We start from the raw sequence: 17765 nt of genomic DNA, 5'->3' as shown, positions 1-17765 counted from the left end.
GACCTGAATTCGGGAGAGGGGGTGGAGCCTGCTTAGACCCTGTTCCTCCAGGATGGAAAGAAAAAACAGGAACCTCAACCACATGCCAGCAGGTTTCTGTTTCACAGGTTTCTGTGGCCTATGTAGCCTCCGGGGGCTGTGGCGGGAGGGAGGGCATTGGTGCCAGTATCCTTTCCTGACTCCCAGGCAGAAGGAGGAAGGGGGAACTGAGAGACCTCCAATGGGAACCTTGCTTTTTAGAATGGGCATTCTGCCAGCCCAGTTCTCCGGAAGATGGTTCTACCAGTGCACACACAGGGGGTTCCAGCGCTTCCCCCGTTGGAGTTTATGCAGCCACCGAACAGTGGGTCCAGGGAGCCCTCCAGACTTGAGTCACAGGTACCTCCAGAGAGGACACTGTCCTCCGTCCGAGACCTGGGGATATATAAACCTGCGCTCTTGGGGCCCTGCAGGGCTGAGTCATGACACCACCACGATCTGTCAAGAGGCAGATGGAGTACGAGGAAGAGGGCTGTGGTGGTGAGATGGGGAGGGGGGCTTGACTTAATTGGGGTTGGGGCCAACGTATCGACCCCTGCGGCCCCCTTTAGGCCCCCAAATTCTCCCCACAGAGAGGGACGATCTCTGATCCCAGGCAGCCGGAAATGGGGTGTCTCTTTGGTTGGTGGTCTCTGTCCCCGCTTGGGTCCTCTTTTTCCCTTGTCTCTGGCGATCCCTTGACCCTGGCTGAGCGGGTGTCTCCGCGCGCCCCCTGCTGGGCAACGAAAAATGCACAGACTGAGTGTGCGTTCCTAGTCCGAACCTGTGTGTGGTACTGGTCCCTGAGCAGAGCTAAGTCGCCGCCACCGCCACTGCCGCGGCGCCCACTGTTATTATTTAATGCTTACTGAATACTTGGGAATTCGGGTGCCAGGCCGGCCAACCGCAGGCTGCGCGTGAGATCTGCGCCTTCCCCGGGTGGGTTGGGACCAGGCCGCCACCTCCGTCCTCCAAGCGGAGCGCGGTGGAGATGGCCGCCTGGCGGCTGTAGAGGAAATTAGCGGAAAAGTTGCGGAAGCGGAGTTCCCGTCTGGCCTCCGCGGTCCTGCCTATGCCCTTGCCCAGGCCCGGGCCTCCCAACACCAACCTGCGTTTTAACTCCCAACATCTTTCTTTTGCTTTCTATTTCAGCCGAGGAAACGGAGACAAAGTTGCTTGCCCGAGGTCACACAGCCAGGAAGGGCAGAACTGGGGTTAAAAACCAGGTCTCCTCGGCTTCAGATCAGTGGGTGAGATTCAGATTGTGCCCCTGCCCGCTGACTCTCTCTCTCTCTGAGTTGGGGCCAGCGATCAGGCCTCCTTGTGCCTCACTTTCCTCATCAGTAAGCCATGCTGAATAAGATCTGCCCACCCCAGGGCTGTGGTAAGGCTGAGATATCTGACATCAGGGCTGGGCAGCCAGGAGCTGATGTCTTGAGAACTACACTTCCTCAAAATGACTTCAGCAGAGAAAGGGGCGTCCCCCACAGCACAAATCCAGGCCCTAGTGCCCCTCACACCAGTAACAGATTGACTGCAAGCTCCTCTGAGTTGCAGGAAACTGGGGCTTTGGGCCTGGGGGAACTACAGACACAGCTGTGAAGAGTTTTGGGTGGCATCTGAGCCCACTGTTTTCACTCCTGAATAAGAGCTCAAATCCAGCCTTTGACCTTGGCTTGCTGTGTGACCTTGGGAAAGGACTTCACCATCTGAGCCTCAGTTTCCTCATCTCTAACAGGGCCATTCATCCCACATTGATCAAGCATTTTCGGGTTGTGACTGAAGATAATGAGATAGACCCACTTGCTGCCTCTTGGAGTTCTGAGACTCTAGGTAGGTGAGGAAGAAATATCAAGTAAAGGGATATGATAGCTCTAGATGGAGACACATGGAACATGAAGAAAAATATCCTGGGGACAAGGAAGGCCTCTTTGAGGAGGTGACATTTGAGTAGAAACCTAAAAAAAATGAGATTGGTATACAGATGTCTGAGGGAATAGCCAGTGCAAAGGTCCTGAGGTAGGAGTGTGCCTGACATATTGGAGGAAATGTAGGGAGGCAAGTATGGCCAGGGCAGAGTAAGCAAAGGGTGAGTGGAAGGAAATGAGGCAGGGAAGTGAGGGGGCAGTTCACCTCCCTCGTAGGCCATGGTCAGCGTTGGCTTTAGGTCTCAGTTTACATCTGACTTCCTAGAAAGGGACAACAGTCACTGACTAGAAGGAAGCTAAACCGTGAAGGGCCTAGTGGCTAAAGTCCCAGTCTCTGGAACCAGACAACTGGATTTATAATCCAGCTCTTCTCCTTCCAGTCTGGGTGACCCTGGCCAAGGACCCTATTCCCAAAGTCTGATGTGGCAATGGCTGGAGACATTTTATTTGTCATGATTGAGGAGCGCTACTGTCACCTAGTAGTAGAGGTCAGGGATTCTGCTACTGCTATGAGTGCACAGGACTGCCCCCACCACTTCCATCCCGCCCAGGACAAAGGATTATCAGGCGCCAAATGTCAGTAGTGCTCAGGTTGAGAAACCATGCTTTCCCGATGAGGTGGTATCACTTTCATGGGGGCAAAATTTGGTTCTTGGGGTGGATGTATGAAAAAAAAATCTTTATGTACAAAGCCCTGATATACAAACAGCACATAAACAAATATACAGTATTTCTGTGGTATTAGCATTTCATTGAGGCGGCGATTAGGGGGAAATGTTTAGGCAGTAATAAAATACAGAGTGACAAAAACTGGTCTAGAGCCTGAATCAGCCACTCATTGGCTGTGTGACTTTGAGCAGGTTGGAGAGAAACATCTCTCCACAACTCAGTTTACCCATCCGTAAATTGGGGACACCAATAGTATCGCTTTGTGGGTGTCTTGTGAGGATTAAATAAGAACATAGCTACCACGTTTCCCCGAAAATAAGAGCTAACCAGAAAACAAGCCCTAGTATGATTCTTCAGGATGACATCTCCTGAACGTAAGCCCTAATGCATCTTTTGGAACAAAAATTAATAATACCTGGTCTTATTTTTGGGGAAACAGGGTAGAGGTGATGAATCACAGGAAGCATTCTGAAGATCCGGTGCTATTATTGTCGTCATCTGTATCCTCTGTACATCTGTATCCTAGTACACTGGCTGGCACATTATAATCTCTCCATAAATGTTTTGTCAAATAATAATAGTCGTAACTAACATTCAGTGAGTGTTTACTACGTCCAGACACTTTTCTGAGCCTTTCACATGTCCATCCACGAGGTGCGTAGTATTATTACACCCATTTTACAGGTGGGAAAACTGAGGCTCTGTGAGAGGAAGTGACTGGCCAAGGTCAAATGACTCAGTGCCAGAAACCAGACTCAAGCCTGGGCCATCCGTCTCTGGACCCCATGACAGCTGAGCTAACAGGTAGAAAGGTATTCATAGAGGTGGGGCCCTAAAGTAGAGATTGGCCCATTTTTCTTATTTAAAACAAGCTTCTCCCCATTCCCTAACTCCTAAGAGCCACAGACAGGTTGGAGTAGGGTCTGGAATTATAACCAGCTGGCTCGTTTTGTTCAAGGGTCTTCCCCTCTCTGAGTCTCAGTTTCCTCATCTGTGAAAGGGGATAATGTGCCCCCCAGAGTCACAGTAGTTGGGCATACAGAGCCACTGCCAGGGTCCCAGAAAGTCCATGCCTGTGTACTACTGTGCCTGCGTGGGAGTCAGTTCTGAAGGGAGGTTGAATTCTTGGGGTCACCTCATGAGCTGTGGGGGCCTCAATTCTAAGAGGTGTCTCAGACTCTAAGGAGTGTCTTGAGACTGTGAACATATCTTCTAGGGGTGTTATAAGACATGTCTCAGAAGCTGTGGGGGGTGGCATTCTGGGAGGTGGTCAAGGATTGTGGGTGGATCTTGGATTCTGGGGGTAGCCTAGGGTTGTAGAATAGTTTTAGGAGCTGTGGAGGAATCTAGTTGTGCCCCTGGGATTTTGGTGGCATCTCCATGGTTATGGGAGCACCCCCGAGTCTAAAGTCACCTCTGAGGTTATGTTGGGGGTCTCTGCTTTTGTGGGGGCATGTCAGGGATGCTGTGGAGCCACTCAGGGATTGGGGAACATCTGAGGGACTGGAAGCATTTCTGGCATCTGTGAGGAACGCCCATTTCTGTGGGAATGCTTTGTGGCTCTGGGGGATTCTGGCGGTACTGGGGGGGGGTGTCTCTGCATGACTCGGGTGGTGGAAGTGCTCTAAGGGATTTGGGGGACATCAAGTAACTGAAGTAACTGAAGCAGTGGTCCTGGGATTTGAAGGGGTTTCTCGTGGGTTCTCAGAACACCCCTGGCACTTGTAGGTGTGTCCTGGGATTCTTGGGGTGCTGTTGAGGTTTGTGGTGATGTCTCGGTAACAATGAGGACACTACTGGGGGACATCCGGGGAGCTGTGTTCTCTCAGAGCACTTCTGGGTTTTGTGGGGGAACCCAGGGATTTGGGGTATACCCTCGGGTAGTGTATGGGCATCTTAGGGATAGTGGCGGCACTCCCTGGGATTGTGGGGACGTCTGAGGGACTTTAGGGACACCCCTGAGGTCTGTGGGACCTCTCAACACCATGGGGCTTGTGAGAGCGCCCTAGAGATTTGGAGGAGGTGAGTCCCAGGTGTTTGTAGAGACGCTTCCAGCGATTACGAGGACATCAGAGGGACTCAGGGCTCCCTGGGGTCTGTGGGGTGTCCCTGCTGCAGCCCTGCATCTCCCCAGACCCGCCCCGCCCAGGGGCGGCCCCAGCGCGAAGCCGGAAGGGCCGAAGAGGCCAGGAGGGGTGGGGCCGGTGGGGCCGGTGGGCCCCAGGGCTGGGCGGCCGGCCTGCTTGGGCCGCGCCGGGCGGGCAGCGCTGCTCCCCAGCGCCCGCCAAGGCAGGGCCGCCCCGCGCCCCCCGCGGCCATGGCGCGGCAGCGTGGCCTGGGCTGCATCCCCGAGCTGCAGCTGGCCGCCTTCCCGGCGGCGGCGGCGGCGGCGGAGGACGAGGCATTCCTGCCGGAGCCCCCGGCCCCGCGCGCTCCCCGCTGGCTACGTTCGCCGCCCTCCTCTCCGGTCTTCTTCGCCAGCCCGTCCCCAACTCTCCGCAGGCGCCTTCGGCTTCTCCGCAGTTTCCAGGATTTCGGCCGCCAGGCGTGGGCCGGGTAAGTGCGCCCAGGTGGCTGTGGGTTCGAATTTCCACCGGCCACCTGACGCGCGTCAGTGTCCGTGTTACATAGCTGGCTCCGCCCAGCCTCACTTTTCCTCTTCCGTCACAAGGCAGCGATAAAAATCATCCCTGGCCCGCCAGTGTTGCCGTGGAGACATCTGATAGGGCATGCAGTAGGCGCTCAATATAACACTACGTTCCTCCCACTTCCTGTGCAGACCTGAGGCTGCAGTAAGGCTTTGGGAGAGCGAGGCCAACCTGCCACCCCGGGTGATCTGAGGACACCTGTTCAGTTCTGTTGGCCTTAGTCTAGCGGCCTGTGAAATGGGGCCAGCGGTGCCCTCGGGGTTGCTTTACCAGGAGGCTTGCTGGTCACCGCGTGCACCGGGCACGGAGGGCAAATGGAAGAACCCTTCTTGGCCAGACCAGGGTGGGCGAGCAGCCTTGGGGTGAGAAGCCTGGCGCCACATCCGGTCTCATTTTCCAGTGTCCCTTTATCCTGGAAACCGAGGTTGGCAACCCGGAGGTGGGCACGGGCTAGAGGTGGAGGTTCTCCGGAGCTGGGAGAGGGTCCTCTGCTTGCTCCTTACCACTACTCTCCGTACACACTTGTTTAGAACCAGAGTCCCGAGACACAGACTAGGAGAGGGCAGTGCGGGTACGAACAGGACCCGGACCCAGCGAAAGACTGGGGGCCGGGAGAGAAGAGGAGTAGGGTCGGGGCCTCTGGGATCCCGGCATGGGGCTGGGGAGGGGATGGCGGGGGAAATAAGGGCCTCTCTCGGGTTTCACTCTGTGTCTCCGTCTCCACTTATCTGTGTCCAGTCTCGGTTCGATCCCCCAGCTCCACATTCGCCGCATCCGCCGTCCCTCCCCCGAGTTTGTGTCCCAGACCCTGCACTCTGCTGGCGCGGGTGCCTTGTCCCCCCGGGGCACGCACCCGGCGCTCTGAGACTTTCTGCGGGCCCAGCTTGACGTCAGGATTGGGGGGAAGGCGGGGCCAGAGTCAGAGGTGGGGCGGGCCCGGAGCCCGGGAACCGGAGCCCGGGGCACCGCCCCCCCTCAGGCCAGGGGGAAGGGAGGCAGGCGAGATGTGTGCTCAGAGTTCCGCAGGGCCCCACAGGAGGAGGCAGGCGCGGAGCCCGCGGGGCGCTGCGAGGACGCCAGAACACCCGGGGCAGTGCCTCGGGGGTCACCGGGAGGGCAGGTGTGGAGGCAGCTCCGGCAGCGGCCGCAGACACCTCGGACCTGGCGAGCTGTGCACGCCACACCACGGTGCCTTCTCCGTCCCCATGCGTGCCCCTACAGCGCTTGGCACCCATGCGCTCCAGTTCAGCCCGCCGGGCCAGGCCCCGGCCCCCTGCCCTAGCACTGCCCCACGCAGGCCCTGAGTCCCTGTTCCACTTCTCCTTCAGCGACGAGGACACCTGTTGGCACCCTCCAGGCAGATCTGTCAGGTGGGTGGCCCGCGGCCAGTCCCCTCCTTTTCCACCAGAGGGCTCTGACTGCTGGTGGGGGTGTCCAGTTTGCCTTGGGGAGTCTCCAAAGTGGTTTTCAGGGTCTACCTGGAGCCCCAACCCCCTCCCTGGCCCTAAACGCCTGGGTACTGCTCAGGGCTTTCTGCAGGTGGCTTCAAAAATGGGTGCTGGGTCCTGCCCCCTTTCTGCCTACCCAAGATGGGATCCCTTCAGCCTCTGCACCCCTAAACCTGGGCTTCTGGCATTCACCCTGGCAGCAAGCATGGGTGTCCAGGGTCACCTGGGCTCCACTCCCGGGCCACCGGCCTCCAGCCAGGTCCCTGGGCCCTTACCCTTCCTCTCTCCTTGCTAAGGCTGCCAGGCTGAAAAGCAAGCTGGGGTGGGGGTGGGGAGGAGATTCATGCTGCAACTGCTGCGGGTATTTAGAATCTCCTGGACAGTTGTAGACAGAGAAGTGGCCTTTAGGTTTTCAGAATTCTTGGGGTACTCCAGCCATGTTTTTGGTCCCCTCCACCAAGCCTTTCAGACAACTGGACACACACATGCTCCCTAACACTGACACACTCCACGTACACAGCCACAGATGACACAAACACACACACTCACAGGGCAGTCGGGGTCACCCAGTGTTTACTATGTTGGGCCTGGGTCTCCTGGCTGATGGGGGCAAAAAGAGAACCCACAATTGACCCATGGCCATGGTGACACACAGACTACAATACCCCTGGCCTCACACAGCCTTGTATACACTGCACTGCCCGCAGGAACACAATCTCACTGCAACACATACCCAGGCCTGATTCTCACCTCCATACGGCTGCACACAGGCGCTCACCTGATACCAACTCAGGAGTCAGGGACAGTCACAGGACATGTACAGCACACAGATGTACCCTTATAACGTCAGCCGGACTCACAGATCCATGAACACGGGTTCTCCTGAACAACACCCTCTACTCACACATGCACAGACCTTTCTTGTACACCCCACTCCACTAACAGCCATGTCACCTGGCACCAGGCGCCCGCCTGGCAGACACACCACATTGCCTGCCTTCAACCTCTGTGTGACCTTCACAAAGTAAATGCCAGGCCTTTCCATAAAGGCTGCCTGGCAATTCCTACAAGGGAGTCATGTAGAGTGGGGCAGAAAGAGCCTGGAGAGATACCAGGCCTGCCTGAGGGCACACAGATAACCAGTGGTTTGGCATGCAGCTTTGTAGCCAGGCTGCCCTGGTTCAAATCCTTGCTCTACCACCAGCCAACTTAGTCATCCTGTGCCTCAGTTTCTCTCTCTCTGGAAAATGAGGATGAGTGCCTGTGTAGGCATAGCATAGTGCTTAGTGTGTGACATTCAAGAGCAGCTGGCTACTTTCATTGTTATGATTTTTACCAAATGTGATGTGTCCCCTTTCGTTGCTACTCCCACTCCCACGTCGGCTTGTTTGTTTCCCGTTGGTCCCTGTAGCAGAACTCTCTGAAGCGTGCATCTGTCCCTGGGCTGCACAGCCCTCCAGAGGCCCAATTTCATGTTCTGGAGCCCAGGTGGGCAGGCCTAGAGGCCCCAGAAGGGTGGAGGCAGGTAGCAAGTTCACCTAAGAATGCTAAGTGGTCAGACTGTCCCAGGTGGAGTTTTGGGCAGGTCGTTTCCCTTTTTTTTTCCTATAAATTTTATTGGGGAATATTGGGGAACAGTGTGTTTCTTCAGGGTCCATCAGCTCCAAGTCAGTCTACGTAGCTGTGGTGCAGCTCAGCTCCAAGTCCAGTCACCACCGTTTTCAGTCTTTAGTTGCAGGTGGCGCAGCCCACCATCCCATGGGGGAATTGAACTGGCAACCTTGTTGTTGAGAGCTCACGCTCTAACCAATGGAGCCATCCCGCTGCCCCTCCGGGAGCTCAGTGGCCGCTTGTTGTCTTCAGTCTAGTTGTAGAGGGCGCAGCTCACTGGCCCATGTGGGAATCGAACCGGCAACCCTGTTGTTCAGAGCTCTCGCTCTCACCAACTGAGCCATCTGGCTGCCCAGGTCATTTCCCTCCTGATGGAGTGTCAGGCATGAGGCTATGATGTCAGGGCCTGTCAGCTGCCCCTGACTCTGGCTTATGGCTGGGGGTCCCATTGGGACATCTCTGGTGCAGCCTCTAGCCTGATGTTGGGTCACCCTGAATAGCAGCAGGCCAGGGAGGGATGACTGCCCACTGCCTGGGGGGTAGCTGAGACCCCCTCACTCACAGGTTGCAGTTCAACAGGCCTAATCCCCTCCCCCTTGCCCTTCTGCAGCCCAGGAGACATAGCTCCTGGAAGCACAAACAGCAGGGCCCCAGGGAGCCTCTTCCTATCCTGGCCTCTGGGCTCCTGCTTGCAGTAAAGTGCGTCCTCTGGGGCTGCAATATCTGCCCGAGATGCTAGTTGGGCACTGTCTCGGGCTTGGGTCTCGCCTTCCCTAAACTGCACTTCAGTTCCTGCGGCAGGGGAAGGGTCTTCTCTACATAGGTATGTGCTGCTCCCCTTCCCAGTGGCACTCAGCAGAGTCAAAAACAAATCCAGGCTGGGCTTTGGGAGATAGGACATGGTTCTCAGGCAGCGAGACCACCCCCCACCACCACCATACCTCAGTCTCCTCATTGAACCAGGATGTTATTAGAGTTGGTGGAGACATAACTGGGTTCATGTGTATAAAGCACTTTGATGATGCCAGGCCTGGCGAGTGCTCAGTAAGTGTCTTGTTATTACTACTCTACACCTGAAAGTGTCTAACCTGGTACCCCGTACATAGCAGGTGCTCAAGGAATGGGAATTACCACCAAAGGCTCAAGCTCATGATTAAGTATTCCATCTTAGGTGTGTTTTTTAAATGTCTTTAAAAGAGCAACATATTAAATTCAGCCTTTTTAGTATACATCTATATGAAGTTTTTGTTTTTTTGGTGGTAAAATAGAAATAACACAAAATTTCCCATTTTAACTACTTTTGAGTGTACATTTCAGTGGCATTAAGTACATTCACATTGTTGTGCCACCATCCATCTCCAGAACTTTCTCACCTTCCCAAACTGAAACTTTCTCCATTAAGTCACTCCCCATCCCCTGCCCCCACCCCTGGCACCACCATCTACTTTCTGTCTGTATGGATTTAACTACTCTAGGGACCTCATATAAGTGGAATAGCACAATATTTGTCCTTTTGTGTCTGACTTATTTCATTTAGCATAATGTTTTCAAGATTCGTATTGTAGCATGTGTCAGAATTTCCTTTTTAAGACTGAATAATATTCCATTGTATATATAGATACACCACATTTTCTTTATCAATGGATGCACCCATTGATGGACACGAGTTGTTTCCACCTCTTGGAGATTGTGAATAATGCTGCCATGAACATTGGTGTACAAGGAACTGTTTGAGTCCCCACTTTCAATTCTAGAAGTAGAATTGCTAGATTACATGGTAATTCTATACTTAAATTTTTGAGGAGCTGCCAAACTGTTTCCCACAGTGGCTGCACCATTTTTACATTCCCACCAGCAATGCACAAGTATTCCATTCTTTCCACATCCTCATCAACACTTCCTTTCCTTTTTAAAATAACAGCCATCCTAATGGGGTGCAGTGGTCTCGCACTGTGGTTGATTTGCATTTCCCTAGTGACTAATGGGGTTACCTATCTTCTCATGTGCTTAGTGCCTATCTGTATATCTTCCTTGGAGAAATGTTTAAGTTCTTTGCCCATTTTTTAATTGGCTTGTTTGCTTTTTGTTGTTGCTGAGTTTTAGTTCTTTATATATTCTAGATATTAATCCCTTATCAGATACATGATTTGCAAAAATTATCTCCTATTTTGTGGACTGCCTTTTCACTCTCCGAATAGTGTCCTTTGAGGCACAAAAGCTTTTAATTTTGAGAAGGACAATCTATTTTTTATTTTGTTGCTTGTGCTTTTGGTGTTATAGCAAAGAAATCACTGCCAAATCCAATGTCATGAAACTTTGAAGCATTTTATAGTTTTAACTCTTATGTTTAGATCTGATCCATTTTGAGTTCATTTTGTATATGGTATGAGGTAAGGATCCAACTTTTCTTTTGTATGTGGATAACCAGTTTTCCCAGCATCATTTGTTGAAAATACTGTCCTTTTCCCATTGAACGGTCTTGGCATACTTGTCAAAAATCATTTGGCCACGTATGTGAGCGTTTATTTCTGGGCCGTTTATTCAATTCTATTGGTTTATATGTCTGTCTATGTAGGACCACACTGTTTTGATTACTGAAGTTTTGTAGTAAGTTTTGAAATTAGTAAGTTCTTTTTCAAGATTGCTTTGGCTATTCAGGGTCCTGTGAGATTCCATATAAATTCTAGGATGGACTTTTTGTTTTTATTTCTGCAAAACAATGTTGGAATTTTGATAGGGATTGCATTGAATCTGTAGATTGCTTCAGGTGGTATCAACATCTTAACCTTAAGTCTTCCAGTCCATGAACGTGGGATGTCTTTCCATTTATTTGTATCTTCTTTAATTTCTTTCAGCAACATGTTATACTTTTCAGTGTACAAGTCTTTTGCCTCCTTGGTTAAGTTTATTCTTAAGTATGTTATTCATTTTGATGCTAGTGTAAATTAAATTGTTTCAGTAATATCTTTTTTGGATTGTTCCTCGTTAGTGTATAGAAAAGCAGTTGATTTTTGTGTGTTGATTTTGTATCCTGAAACTTTGCTAAATTCATTTATTTAGTCAGTTCCATGAGTTTTGACACATGTTATCCCACCACTGGCTCCCTTCTCTTAGCTTCCCTCCTTGGGTTAGATAATTTGCTAGAATGGCCCACAGAACTCAGAAAAACAGTTTACTTACTAGGTTACTGGTTTATTATACAAGGTACAACTCAGGAACAGCCAGAGAGAAGAGATGTCTAGGGAGGAGTGACGTGGAGCTTCCATGCCCTCTGCAGTTGTGCCACTTTCCCAGCACCTTGATGTGTTCACCAACCCAGGAGCTTTCTGAACCTTGTCACTGAGGGATTTTGATGGATGTCTCATTATAAAGGCATGACTGATTAAGTCATTGGCCATTCCATTGGGGATTAACTCAACTTCCAGCCTCAATCCCTTCCTCAGAGGTCTAGGAATGGGACTGAAAGTTACAACCCTTTAATCACGTGATGGTCTCTCTTGCAAGTAGCACCCCCCATTCTGAGGCTGTCTGGGAGTCCCTAGCAGGCAGTCATCTCATTACCTTACAGAAAGTCACATTTCACTGCTGAGATTCCCAGGGTTTTAGGAACTGTGTGTCAGGAACACAGGGCAGAGACCAAATATATAGGTACACCTACAAACATACACACATACACACATATGTATATACACATATACAAACACACGTATACATATAGCTTATTATCTCCCAGTAGTTGTTTTTTCTTTTCTTATTGCTGAATAGTATTCCATGCTACAATTTATCCATTCACTGTTGGTGTACATTTGGTTTGGTTGTTTCTAGCATCTGGTGATATGAACAGAGCTTCTATAAATATTGGTCTGCAGGTTTTTGAGTGGACGTATATTTTCATTCATCTTGGGTAAATACATAGGAGTGGATTTGTTGGGTCATATGGTAAGTATGTATTTAATTTCATAAGAAACTGACCAACGGTCTTTCAGAGTGACCGTACCATTTGACATTCCCACCAGCTATGAATTAGAGTTCCAGTTGCTTGGAATCCTTGTTACCACTTGTTATTATTGTCAGTTTTTATTTGTTTCTTTGTTTTTTAGCCATCCTAGTAGGTATGAAGTGATAGTTGCAGTTTAAATTTGCATTTCCCTAAGAATAAATGGTGTCTCTTGTGCTTATTTGCCATCTGGATATCTTCTTTGGTGAACTGTCCAAACTTTTGCTCATTTTTAAATTAAGTTGTCTTGTTGCTATTGAGTTTTGAGAGTTCATTATATATTCTGGATCCAAGTCCTTTGTCATATATTTTCTCCCTGTCTATACCTTGTCTTTTTATTCTCTTGACAGTGTCTTTTATCAGAATGGAAGTTTTCGGTGTATTTAAAAAGCTTTTTGAAGTGTTTTTTGGGGGGGAGGTGGGGAACAGGACTTTATTGGGGAATAGTGTATATTTCCAGGACTTTTCCATGTCAAGTTGTTATTCTTTCAATCTTAGTTGAAAGTTCTTTCAACTCAGCTCCAGGTCCAGTTGCCATTGTTAGTTGCAGGGGGCGCAGCCCACCATCCCTTGAGGGAGTCAAGGAGTCGAACCCGCAACGTTGTGGTTGAGAGCCTGTGCCACAACCAGCTGAGCCATCCAGGAGCTCAGGGGCAGCTCATTGACTTCATTCTAGTTGCCGAGGGCGCAGCTCGCTGGCCCATGTGGGAATCAAACTGGCAGCCCCATTGCCCAGAGCTCATGCTCTAACCAACTGAGCCACCCATCTGCCCCTGAAGTTTGTTTTTAAAGGAAGTTTGAATTTCTCACTATTTAGAATTTCAGGTTTCTTTTCTAAAATTGGAATGTCTGGTTACTCAGGGCCCCAGCCCCACTCTGCTTTGTGTGTTGGCTACCTGACCCTTTGGAACATCTTTTTTCTAGTGGATGGATTATGCTCTGATGGCGGTCAGGTAAGCAGAGGGCAGCAGTTAACATTTTGGTTTAAGGAGTCACAAGACTTGGGTTCGAATTCTGACCCCACTATGGTCTTGCTATGTGACTCAGAGTTACATTCTCCTCTCTGAACCTGTTTCTTCATCTATAAAATGGAATCAATGAAGTCCCTTCCTACTCCCTCCTCCCAGAACTAGCCTAGAAAAAAGGCTCAGTAAATGGAAGCTGGGGTCACTGTCCTGGTCTAAGAAATTTAAAACTTATTTCTTTTTTGTTATTGTTGTTGTTGTTTTGTTTTGTTTTCAAACTTATTAGCAGAGGGACTATTCAAATACAATCTTATGCTACTCGCAATAGGTAGGGCCAGAAAAGGTGGGGTTCCATTTCCTCCCCCTACCACTATGTACCCCCCAGAGCATAGCCTGAAGTCTGCTCACCAGTCTAACCCCCTCATTTTAACAATGGAGTAACAGACCAGAGAGGGCAATGGTCTCCCCAAGGCCACACAGCATGTTGCAGGCACACAACTCCTGCTCTCCTGCTGTCATCCTCAGTTCTCCATATTGATTGCCTTGCTGAGTCCATTCCCTAAATGGTGTATATGGGGCTGATAGACTTAGGATTGCCAATATGTTTTGAGCTCGGTGCCAGGCATCATTCTAAGCATTTTACCTATGCTAATGCTGGTCACCTGGATGACCTGAGGGAGGGGGTGGTTGTCCCTATTTTGTGGATGAGGAAACTGAAATTCAGTCATTTCCCCAAGTCATACAGCTGGGAAGTGGCATCGCCAGCATCTCCCTGCCTCATCCTGAGGCTCTTGGTCCTGTCAGTATCCCCAGGCTGGGGTTCCACTGTCCTCCCTTTCTGTGTCTGTGTCTCTGTCGTACTCTGTCTATATGTCCATTCCAGCCACACCAGCTTCCTTGCTGGCCCTCAAACAAAAACTGAATCCTGCCCCAGGATCTTTGCACTTGCTGTGCCCTTACCCCAGAGTGCTTTCTACCCCCTCCAGACCCATGGCCTTCTCCTTCTCATATATCACCTCCTCAGACAGGCCTGCTTCAACTACAGCAGCTAAAAGCAGCTCTCTAGCAACTTGCGGTCATCCATCTAGTTTTAATTCTCTGCGTGGCACAATCCAGTTCATGTATTCATATATTCATTTCTTTATTCATACATTTTATGATTCATTCCATAAACGTGCCAGGCCATGTTCTTGGCCCAAGGGATACAGCAGTGAACAAAGCAGACAGAAACCCCTAATCTATAAGACTTAGTTCTAGAAGGGAAAGCAAACAGTAAAGAAGTAAAATATAGAATATGTCGGCTAAGTAGTATTTTTTCAAGGAAGGGAAATATAAAATGTTAGGACAGCGGTTGGAATTTTAGATGAGTTGGTCAGCGGAGGCTTCCTTGAGGAGGCAACATTTAAGCTGAGGCCTGAGGAGGTGAAAGAGGAGCCACTGGAGATCTGAGCAGGGGAAGTAGCCTGTGCAAAAGCCCTGAGGCGGGAATGTGTCTGGAATGTTTAGGGAACAGCGAGGAGGCCACTGTGGTTGGAGCAGAGTGAATGAGGGGGAGAGCGGGAGGTCAGAGGGCAGGACTACTGGGCTGCAGTGAGGACTTCAGCTTTTGCTCTGAATCACCTGGGCACCATAGAAGGTTCTGAGCAGAGGAGGGATGCGACCTGACTTAGGTGTTTACAGGTTTCCTCTGGCTGCTAAAGGGGGAACAGACTGAGGGGAAAAGACAAGAGGCAGGGACCAGGGCAGAGGTGAATGCACTGGTCCAGGCAACTATGAGGGGGGCTGGCCGAGGAGGGGGTGAGACGTGGACAGATCCTGAATGGATTTGGGCTGAGTCTGATCTGAGGTACGAAGGAAAGAGTAGAGCCAAGGAGGACCCCACAACTTTTGGTGTGTACACTGCTGCTAGGTTAACCTGTTTATAGTCCAGCTCTCCCCATGTCATCTTTGTGAAGGACACTGCTGTGTCCCCAGCACCTGTAACAGGGCCTGGCTCACAAAGACTTTCGGTAACTGTTTAATCACTGCTATTCTTTGTCTCCCATCTCTTTTGGGGTGTCTGTCTTTAATGTCCTCTATCTGCCCCCCATCTCTGCCAGGAATCCCCTCGGCCCCCTTGTTCCTCTTAACCTCCCTGATGCCATCTCAGCCCCTGTGGCCCCTATTCCTCTCCCCCCGCAGCTGTGAGGCAGAGAATGGGCCGACGCCATCCCCTGGCCGCAGCCCCCTGGACTCGCAGGCGAGCCCGGGCCTTGTGCTGCACGCCAGTACGGCCACCAGCCAGCGCCGTGAGTCTTTCCTCTACCGCTCAGACAGCGACTATGACATGTCACCGAAGACCATGTCCCGGAACTCGTCGGTCACCAGCGAGGCGTGAGCACCCCTAATCCCACCTGCCAGCCCATCCAGGCCTGGCCCTACCACAGGCTGCTCTTCCCAACATGGAGGGGTTCACTGCCCAAGCTCCCACACCTGTCCTCCCCAGTGAAGGGTAAACAGCCCCCTGCCCCCTATGAAGGGCTCAATTCCTTTATAGTGCGTTCACCCAGTAAGCACCCACCCTATCTATCTCTGCCCCCCACCCAGCCACACTGAGCCCCTCCCTCAGGCCCAGCCCCCACCCGTGTCCATACTGTCCTTACCCACCCAACCTATTCATTGGCTGTCAGGGCCTGGCCCCACCTCAGTCTGCGTCTCCCGAAAGGAGGGAACACCCCCAGTTGAGCCCGTCCCTCCCACTACTTCCTCTCAGTGTCCACCTCTGCTGAGCCCCCTCTTTCTGCCCTCCTCCAGCCTTCCCTTAGCTAGCCCCCCTTATCATGACCACCGATTGAGGTGTGAGCACCCCCCAGACCTGCTGAGCCCCCTCCCCTCTCATTGGATCCTCCAGCCCTTCCCTTGCCACATCAAGGTACCCATCTCATCCTCTCTAGGCCCCTTCTTGCCCTCTGCCCCTCTCCACCAACTGTTCTTACCAGGCCCAGCCTCTGTAGTGTGTTCAGCCTTCCCCCACCCACCCACCTGAGCCCTTCTCCCTGAATGCCATTTCCTTCAGGACCTGCAGCATGTCCACCCTTGGGAGGTGTACGTGCCCTCTGCCCCACCCCCAGAGTCGTCTCCCTGCCCAACGGCCTTCCCAGGCCCAGCCCCCACAGAGTGTCCACCCTAGAGAGTTGCTTCTCTGGCACCCCAGCCCCTCTCCTCCCAGGTTCTTTGGCATCCCACTGGGAGGACCCCTGACCTGCTCCTGTCCTTGATTACAGGTACGCTGAGGACCTCATCGTAACACCATTTGCCCAGGTGAGACCACTCCACCTAAGGAAGGAAGGGGCTCCAATCCTGTCCCACCCTTGGGGACAGGGGGCCAGCCCTTGCTCCCCTTTCCTCATTGTTACTCCTGGTCCCAGGTACTGGCCAGTCTCCGGAGTGTTCGCAGCAACTTCTCACTCCTGACCAATGTGCCCATTCCCAGCAACAGGTAAGTTGAGACTGGGCCCCAACGACCATGATCAGGAGGCTAAGCATGCCTGAGTTCCACTCTCAGCTCTGCTATGTGACCTCAGGCAGGCACCTGACCTCTCTGAGTCTCTGTTCAGGTAATAGCTCTGAGTCAGTAAACCATTGCAGTTTGAATGCCTGACACAGAAACTTTTATAAAGACCGAGGGGTCTAGACACAGGGTGGTGAGGCCATGGGTGGCCAACCACCCCAGCCTCAGGGCCACTCTTGCCCTCAATCCAACTTCCTGGGCAAATAGCACCCTGTGGTGCCTTTTTTCTCCTCTATACAATGAGAATTGAATAGTGCCTCCATTAGCTAGCTGCTGTGAGGAGTGCAGAAGGTGATATATAGAAAGTGCTAGAACATTGCCTAGCACATAGTAAGCACTCACTAAATAGGAGCAGTTCTTATTTGGGGTCAGGGGTATGGCTGAGAGCTGCTGGTCCCTCTGGGAAGGGGGGCAGAGCCATCCTCAGGAGGTTCAAGGAGTGAGGGCTGGGGGTGATGAAGCAGGAGCTTTGGAGACACAAAATCTGACCCTACCACTGATCACTTATGTAGACTCCAGGGAGCCGGTTCACCTCCTTGATCCTGTTCCCTCATTTGTAAAATGCTTTCTTGTGGGTAGAGTTTCCAGGTGGGAGGGAATTCCTGCCTGTTCTCAGGAATTTTTTTCGCTTTTCCGTTCCCGAATCCCAAGAAAAGTTGGTCGGGAAATTGGGAAAATCAGCTCCTTGAACCCAGTAATACCCACAAAGGGAAATAAATGTACTACTCACAATGTATCTCTTAGACATTTTTCCTGTTTATCGCTAGGGTTTCCAGGAGGGAATTCCTGCCTGTTGGGAATTTTTTTCGCTTTCCCGTTCCCGAATCCCAAGAAAAGTTGGTCAGGAAATCTGGAAAATCGGCTCCTTAAACCCAGGTGGTTGGTAGTATCGGCCGTCACTTTGTGGCAACGATTCATTGTGGAGAACAGA

General features: G+C 51.4%; 1 protein-coding gene across 5 annotated transcripts in view; it reads left to right on the top strand.

Annotated features, from left to right (window-relative positions):
* The window catches only part of PDE4A (phosphodiesterase 4A), a 37763-nt gene that overhangs the window by 6433 nt on the left and 13565 nt on the right, over positions 1–17765 (top strand). For 2 of the 5 annotated variants that reach the window (XM_033133887.1, XM_033133889.1), the window contains 3 exons: positions 15466–15657; positions 16548–16584; positions 16692–16762. In XM_033133887.1, the coding sequence (XP_032989778.1) occupies positions 15466–15657; positions 16548–16584; positions 16692–16762 (300 nt within the window). Of the gene's footprint in view, positions 1–361; positions 379–4905; positions 5172–6591; positions 6634–15465; positions 15658–16547; positions 16585–16691; positions 16763–17765 lie in introns of those variants that run through there. The other 3 variants (XM_033133888.1, XM_033133893.1, XM_033133891.1) reach the window with 3 other exon arrangements.

The sequence above is a fragment of the Rhinolophus ferrumequinum genome, chromosome 18 (assembly GCF_004115265.2).
Source record: "Rhinolophus ferrumequinum isolate MPI-CBG mRhiFer1 chromosome 18, mRhiFer1_v1.p, whole genome shotgun sequence".
Classification (NCBI taxonomy): Eukaryota; Metazoa; Chordata; class Mammalia; order Chiroptera; family Rhinolophidae; genus Rhinolophus; species Rhinolophus ferrumequinum.
This window is presented reverse-complemented; position numbering and strand designations above follow the sequence as displayed.